The 8,419-nt window shown below is 41.5% G+C and overlaps 1 protein-coding gene across 1 annotated transcript in view; it reads left to right on the forward strand.

Annotated features, from left to right (window-relative positions):
* The first annotated feature begins 1,608 nt into the window (after positions 1 to 1,608).
* HSPA9 (heat shock protein family A (Hsp70) member 9) overlaps positions 1,609 to 8,419 on the forward strand; it is a 24,516-nt gene continuing 17,705 nt past the window's right edge. Inside the window, exons 1-5 of the mRNA XM_015824171.1 lie at positions 1,609 to 1,765; positions 3,888 to 3,946; positions 5,527 to 5,614; positions 5,706 to 5,887; positions 7,270 to 7,394. Of these exons, the coding sequence (XP_015679657.1) occupies positions 1,703 to 1,765; positions 3,888 to 3,946; positions 5,527 to 5,614; positions 5,706 to 5,887; positions 7,270 to 7,394 (517 nt within the window). The 5' untranslated portion in view covers positions 1,609 to 1,702. The remainder of the gene's footprint in view (positions 1,766 to 3,887; positions 3,947 to 5,526; positions 5,615 to 5,705; positions 5,888 to 7,269; positions 7,395 to 8,419) is intronic.

The following is an 8,419-nucleotide window of genomic DNA, read 5'->3' on the forward strand; positions in this document are numbered from 1 at the left end:
GCAAGCGGCAGAGACGGAGCAGGCCGACCACCAGCTGGCCCAGCCCAAGGGAGGTAAGGCACCCGCCGGAAAAGGGGGAAAAAAATGGCGGACAAAAAAAAATGGCAGACAAAAAAAATGGCGGACAGCCTTGCTTGGCGACCCCCATGAAATGGTCAATCGACCCCAAATGGGGTCCCGACCCACAGGTTGAGAACCACTGTTCTAACAGAATGTGTACTTTGGGCTATTCTATGCGTAGTATTTATATTTATATTCATACAATGCAAATCTGTTTAACCTACTGTATATATTTGCTAATCATTTTGTTATTGTTCCAATTTTAATATAATTGCTGCTGAAGCAAAAACAACCTATATGTTTTAAAAAATAGTGTAGTTTGTGGATTGCTTACATGATTAATGATTTCCATTTTGATTTTCAGAAGTGAATGTCATTAATGTTTTCATGCCAAACATGGTTAGCTCTCCTTTAAAAAAAAGAAACCAAAACAAAACCTACCACACATCCCAAACTATTAGGATTATCCCAAACAGAACTGATGCTCAGCACAGCAGCCAAGGAAATGTTAACCATCCAAGGGTTATACCAGAAATAGAAAAATGGGACAAATTTTCCTAAATATGTATGCATCCGTGGGAGCCAGGAGAACACAAGATAAAACACGTGATGCAATGCCAGGTCTGCATTGTGCGGGAAAGTCACATTGAGACTACTACAAAACAAAACCAAAAAAGAAAGGAAGCAACACAACGAAGACAATTAGATCCTTTTGAATTCATAAGCTCTATCGATCATGAAAGCCACTTATTTATCCGTATCGGTTATCCATGTATTATTTAAGCCATCATTTGGGTGTCACTTTTCCCCCCTGTATGAATGAATACCCTACATCCAGGGTTCATTAAAAAAAAAAGGTAGTTTGGAACAAAAGCTTAACGAGCCACGGTTTCATTCATTTTTAAATGTTTGATTGAGCAACTCCATCGGCTTTGGCTGAAAAGCTCACTGCCTCCCCCACAGCATTGCAACCTATTTCACCAGCCGCGCTTCTAACCAGCGCGCGCTCGTCATTTCCGGAAGTCTCTCTCCAGCTTAGCACAACCTCGGGGGGGGGGGCTCTCCTCAAAGGCTTTCGGCGCAAACGCGCAGTCATCTCCCCGCCCTTCCGGTTAACGCATCCATCAATCAACCTCCACTTTCTGACCTTGAAGCTTGGGGACTTGCCGCCAACGGCCAGTGAAGCTGGTCTCGAAAAAGCCTGTTATTTGGGTTAAGGTTAGGAAGTTCCAGGGGTAGGCAACCTTGGCTCTTTTATGACTCGTGGACTTCAACTCCCAGAATTCCTGAGCCAATGCCATGCTGGCTCAGGAATTCTGGGAGTTGAAGTCCACGAGTCATAAAAGAGCCGAGGTTGCCTACCCCTGGTTAGGAGTTAGTGGGCAAGAGGAAAAAAAAAAAGACACACCTCCCTAAAAATCTCAGGTCCCGGTTCATGGGAAATCTACTTTTCCGGGTTTTCGCTGACGGTCTGTTTTAATTGGGCGACTGCTTTGGACAGCTATAGCTCAGAGGGGGCCCTCCGGTGACGCCTCTTTCTCCTAACCACGTGGGCTGGAGACTTCCAGAAAGCCGTAGTCGGCGGCGTGCGCGTTTCTTTTCGCTGCTCGGCTTGTTCCGCGGCCTTCCTCCCGCTGCCACCATGTTGAGCGCTGCCCGCGTGCTCGTTCTGCGTCGAGGAGGGGGAGTCCTGGGGCCCGCCCAGGTAAGGCCCGTCGGCGGGGAGGAGGGGGGGGCGGGCGACGGGGCAGCGGCAGTTGCCGGTTCTTTTCCCGGCAGAAGGAGTCAAGGGCGCTCGGAGCCTCCCCTCCTTTAAACGGCCCCTCTTGTGCGCCCCCTTTAGCCTGTGGCCACCGGGGGCCGCCGCCGCCGCGGGACTAGCGCTTGCGGGACACGTGGTTTTTACCAGTCAGGAGGCCCAGAATTGATTTCGGTGCCAAACCCCCCCCCAAAACCCCGCAAAATGGATCCGCCTCAATTTACTAGCAGCTTAATAAATGCTCATCGGGGATGCCTCCGGGCAGAGTAGGAAGGTGGCGGCTTTTCCAATTTTTTGGGGAGATGCGGGGAGGTTTTTCGATGGTCCCCATAGGGTTAGTCGCGAGATAGGGCGATTTCTCCTGTCCCCCCCCCAAAAAAAATCTTTTAGATTAGAAGCAGTGTTTCTCAACCTTGACCATGTTAAGGCATGTGGACTTCAACTCCCAGAATTCCACAGCCAGCAATGCTGGCTGTGGAATTCTGGGAGTTGAAGTCCACATGCCTTAACATGGTCAAGGTTGAGAAACACTGGTCACTAGAGGCTTACGAACAAGAACAGGGTGTATTTAAACGAAGTGTTGGCATTTATTCAGAAACGCTGGTTGCTTCAGGTGTTGTTGGGTTTTTTTCCCCTTTCCCCTTACGCAATAAGAGAGGAGGATCTTTATGGTCCTGGAGGGGGGGGGTTGTTATGCCTCTGATGACTTCTGGCCAAAAGGCCTGCCCGTTCTGGTGCTTTTCACAGGGAGAGAGCTGAGTTTTATTCTCTGTAGCCCCCCCCCTCCGGGACAGTATGGCTGAAGAACGAAGGATTAGAGCAGTGTTTCTCAACCTTGACCATTTTAAGGCATGTGGACTTCAACTCCCAGAATTCCACAGCCAGCAATGCTGGCTGTGGAATTCTGGGAGTTGAAGTCCACATGCCTTAAAATGGTCAAGGTTGAGAAACACTGGATTAGAGGGATCAGAAATGCCATCACCATGCTGCTTGTCCGGCCACCCACTCGGTGCCTGAAGGAGCCACGTGCTCTGCTGCCAGTTCAGCCCAGTAGGCTGCTGAAGCAGCGCTTTGTATTCGGTGGGCTGGCAGAGAAAGGGAGAACTTACTTTCTTGGCTTTCGTTAAATAGGGTGTCGAACCGTTTTTTTTGTCCTTAAAAATCCACTGTAAAGGCAGTAAAGTTACACTTAAGAGCAGGCGTGTCCAACACGGCCTTATGCGACCCTGGTGTAATGCGGGGTCATAAACTTTTAACATTATGCGATTTATATGCATTGTCTGTATTAGATACATATATAACATAATGCGGCCCAAAACAATTCCTGTTCACTCAGTGCGGCCCAGCATGCCAAAAAGTTGGACAACCATGCATTAAGGCGGTGTTTCTCAACCTGGACAATTTTAAGGCATGTGGACTTCAACTCCCAGAATTCCAATGCTGGCTGTGGAATTCTGGGAGTTGAAGTCCACATGCCTTAAAATTGTCAAGGTTGAGAAACACTACATTAAAGGGCTTTGCTTGTTTGAACGGACCAGTTGCTGGCATGTCGCCCAGTGCAGGGGTCCCCAACTAGTATAATTTTATGATGCTGTTGTTTAAAAAAAATAGTGTAAGGTGAAAGGTCTTCTATGCCAAAACTAACATATCTGAAATTATATCTGTGGGCTGTTTAAAATACAACAGTTACACAGAGTAGAAACTTCCTTGAAATGTAGCATTTCTTGGGTGTGTTTCTTTGATGACAGTTTTCAGATCTACTGATACTGTAGTTCTTTATGAGTGAGTCCTCTTGAGTGTGTGCTCAGGCTTATTTTTATTTCTAGAGTTTCAACATGAGCAAGTTTTGCACTGCATGTTTTACTATAAGCAATTTCACTAATACCCTTTCCAACGGGTGAGGGAAGGGTCTTGCTTAACTGAATGTTTTTAAATAGGATTCTCTCCTCAGGAGAGGCATGTTTTGTAGATAAAGCATGGGAATGTGTTGGAAGAAGACAGCATTATCAGTGAAGAATGCAATTGCTCTTTGTAAATACATTGTTATTGAGGTTTTTTGTTTTTATAGGTCATCTGGAATGGTTTAAGTCAAGATATCCTCAGAACTGTAGCAAGGAGGAATTATGCGTAAGTAATAAAATTAAAGCTCAAAATGATTTTCTTATATATTAAGATGAAGAATAGTTGCTGTTCAGGAAAATTTTGTAAACCTCATAATATGGCTAAACAAGCTTTCTAGAAAGGGGGAGAGGAGAATAGAACTGGATATCTGGGAATGAATATATAATTGACTGAGTCCGATCAAAATGTGCATCTATATATTTTCTTACTATTTTCCACAGCATTTACAAGTTTTTTGTAAAAGCTGTTTTTTATTAGTTTTATTCATTTATAATATAAAATGTGAAAGTACAAAAGCAAATAGGGAACAACAGTAGAGAAAGGGAAAACAGAAGTGTGAAGAAAGGGAGGGGAAGAAACAAAAGGCATTGATAAAATACAAATTCAAGACTAGAATTGAAAAATGAGTCAGTTTGCTGATGTGCAGATTTCTGAAATCTTTGGAGATAATATAAAGATGTAATATCAAAAGTTTATGACTCTTGAGCATAAATTACATCTAAAAGAAAAATGAAATTTATTACAATTATACTTACAAAGCATAAGACAGGAAACCATCCCCTAGGAATGTATAATTCAGTGTAAATGTTTTTGTAATTGAGGTGACCTGAAAGATGAATGAATGGAGCAAAAGAATAATAAAAATGGAAGTGATATCTTCAGTGGAGAATAAAACGAGTTTTGCCAAAATCTTTGCAGAAAATTTGAATTTTCAGAAAGGATTTGAAATTACACAGACTGTCCGGGAAGCAATGGCATGCATAAAAAACAATAAGAGAAAGGGTGGTGACATTGGTACTGCTAGGAATAGTGAAGTTTAGGCAAGCAGAGGTCAAAGGGGACAGATGGGAATGGCAAGGTAATAGAGAAATTTAAAGGCAAAGCATTACAGGTAGTCCTCAAGTTATTACTGGTTGTTTAAGATGTGGCCTTGGAAAGACTGTTTTACAGCTTGTAAAACAACTTCCGGCTGTTAAACCCCCCCCCCCAGGTCACATGACTGCATTTTGTGTGCAGCTTGGTTACAGCATCCTGAGGTCACAAGACAGTAATTTGCCAATTTTTTAAACCAGTTTCTAGCAAAAAAATGCCCATTCAGAAGAATGAATTTGCTTATTGACTGCATTATTTGCTTAACAACCATCATAAAAACAGGCAAAAAATCAGTCCTGGTCATGTGAGTGCTTCAACTTATGACCACAAGGGGGATGGACGGACAGACAGACAGACAGATATTGCTGTGTTAGGGAAGGGAGTCCTCATTGGTTAATTAATATACATATATATACACTGCTGTATTGGGAAGGGAGTCCTAATTGGTTACATTTTTTTTAAAATGTCAGTGGAATTCTTTAGAACACGAATGTCAAACTCGTAACGTGACGTGTCGTGAGGTATCGCGACTCTTTGCATTGCTGGCATTGGGGTGGGCGCAGCTTCAGTATAACGAAACCGGTCCCATGGGCTGGCAGTTTGACACCCCTGCTTTAGAAGTAGAAGGTAAACACACCACTTACTCTGCAAGTGGAAATAAAACTAGGTGCTAAATTCCTTTTAAGCTTAACCCACTTACATTTCCCTTTCAGGTCAGAAGCAATCAAAGGAGCAGTTATTGGGATTGATCTTGGCACAACCAACTCTTGTGTGGCAGTCATGGAAGGGAAGCAGGCAAAAGTGAGTCAAATCAGATTGCTGATGCAACTCATGATTTTTATAACTTTGACAATTTGTTGCCCCTATCAACTACTACTTTTGTCTTATGTAGGTGCTTGAAAACGCAGAAGGTGCCAGAACCACCCCTTCTGTTATAGCATTTTCTGGTGATGGAGAGCGATTGGTTGGCATGCCAGCTAAAAGACAGGCAGTAACAAATCCTCATAATACACTCTATGCAACCAAGCGTCTGATTGGGCGGCGATATGATGATCCAGAAGTGCAGAAAGATATGTGAGAAAATATTTTGAGTTGTTTTATTTATTTATTTATTTAAATTTATATACCGCCCTATCTCCCTTACTGGACTCAGGGCGGTGAACAGGTAATAATAAAAATCACAGTAAATATTACATAAAAGCCTGTTCTAAAATATAGAATATCTCTAAAATATTTTAATTCTTAAAAAAACATGCCTACATGTACTTGTACTTATGATCCATATTTTTCTATGCTTAGGGAGTTAAACAATTCAAGAGTTGTAAGGTTTCACCTACAATTGTGTTCTGATTTGTTGGGATACTCGCAGGAAGTTGCTGGAAGGAGGTTTAAGAGTCATGGTGGTGCAGTGATTTAGAATGTAGTATTGCAGACTAACTCACTGCCATGAGTTTGATTCTCATCGGGTCAAGGTTGACTCAGCCTTCCATCCTTCTGAGGTTGATAAAAACCCAGATTGTTGGGGGTGGTATGCTGATTCTATAAACCACTTAGGGGGAGGGCTCTAAAGCACTATGAAGCGGTATGTAAGTCTAAGTGCTATTGCTGTTATTATGATCTGGGTGACATGATGGCATGTACAAATTTCATAATTTTAGGAACTGAGAATGTTCTTATTTCTCTGTTTTCGAACCAGAGATTTCGTAAGTAGGATTTGAGCTTTCTAAATCCACATGCTTCCCAGATTTAATTCTAAGTAGTGTTGATGGGAGATCGTAAAGAAGCAATTAACATCGAGATGCATAATATTGGCTTGCTATTTTTTTCACTGATGGAAAATTTATTATTGGGGTTTAGGGGTAATATTAAAGTAATAATAGTATATGCTAAGATTTTACAGCCTGCTAGCTTTGATCTTTTACCAAAGATAATATTAGTCCAACCCTTTGAAAGTTGTGACAGTTTTAAATTGTAAATATCCCTTTGACTCAAGCTTGATTCCTGAGGTCCGACAGTAATTTTTTGCCACAAAGCATGAGGAGGTGAGGGATTCTGCAGGCTAAAGGGAAAACATCTTCATCTCTTCTGAAGACTTTTATTCCTTAGTCCTTTTAAAAACTATTTTAGTGATGGGAGGGAGGAGGAAAAAGCTTTACAGGGGATCACAGTAAAAAGATTCTCGGAGTAAAAAATTTGAATGTGCCCCCCCCATTGCTAAGATAAGCAGAAAGTGCAGGGCTTGTCATTTGACATGCAGAAGTCCCACCCCCCTCTTGATCAGGGGTTCTGTGGCCTAAGAAAAATGTTGGCTTAGCCTATAGCTCTGGGATTTCTGCTAATATTTCATTTAACTACTAACCCAAGTCTTCTTGTGATTATGCTTTTCAGATCAGAATTAGCTAGGTGCTGTCACAAAGTGCTATGCTCTAACCTTCTGAAAACTTGTGTTATTTCAGCAAGAATGTCCCTTTTAAAATTGTACGTGCTTCCAATGGTGATGCCTGGGTAGAATCTCATGGGAAGCTCTATTCTCCAAGCCAGATTGGTGCTTTTATTTTAATGAAGATGAAAGAGACTGCAGGTTTGTACAGCAGAATTTTTGTGATTGGTCTAAGCCTTTATTCTAATTAACATACTGATGGGTAAAATGTGATATGCCATTCCAAACTCACACTTAAATTATTTTGGGTTCTGCTAGTTTGATTTGCAGCAGAAAACTGCCCTGATATATGATTTGTCTGAAGGACTAAATGGAAAGCTATAACCCTTTTATGATGGGTGTGACATCTTTTCTGCCAATTAATCTGCTCTATTCTTAAAACACATTGTGATTCTAGTTCCTCTCCAAAGGAGAAGCAAATCTAGAGCTTGCACTGGCTGGTATCCTTCCTATATATTTTGCCTGGGTAGTTTTTGAGGGCAAACTCAACATTGCAATTAGTATAAAATATTGTTGCCAGGGTCCAAGAAGTCTGAAATGCTGGCTATAATAGTTGCCAGCAAGATTCCAGATCCAATTGTGAGTTTTAAACTTGCTTTTAAAGTCTTAAATACTTAGTACCATGCTTGTAAAGGGCTGCCTTTCTTCTGTACAATCCTACCATACTTTAGGGGTTTTTTCTGGCACATGCAAGTAAAAGACTCTCTCAGGGCTAGCCTGAGACTTGGACCCTCTTCTTACTGGCTTGCCTGTCTAAGGCTTTCTTAAATACTAGTTTTAACTGATTTTGTAATTAAAATAAGTTTCACAAAGTATTCTATTGATGCTCACTAATGTGGATGTCAGTATTGCCTTGTTTGCATCTTACTTTTGAAGCCCTGTTTTAATTATATTTAATTCTAGTGAAATGAAATATTAAGCAAATCTGTTTTCATCATAAAAAAAAAAAGACATCACAGGTATTACTCAATGTTATATCCCATCCCCCCGGACTTCCCAAACCACACCTAGGCTAATGTTCAGATATAAGTAAACAAATATTAATATCTCTAACTCCAAACTCTAAACTTAAACAATCCATCTCTTCCGTATTAATAAAAATTATTCATTTAATTAATTCTTCAAATACGCCAAAATCTTTACCATTTCAGCAAGATACTTTAACA

Source organism: Protobothrops mucrosquamatus, unplaced genomic scaffold (assembly GCF_001527695.2).
Source record: "Protobothrops mucrosquamatus isolate PMUCROS unplaced genomic scaffold, P.Mucros_1.0 scaffold2148, whole genome shotgun sequence".
Lineage (NCBI taxonomy): Eukaryota > Metazoa > Chordata > Lepidosauria > Squamata > Viperidae > Protobothrops > Protobothrops mucrosquamatus.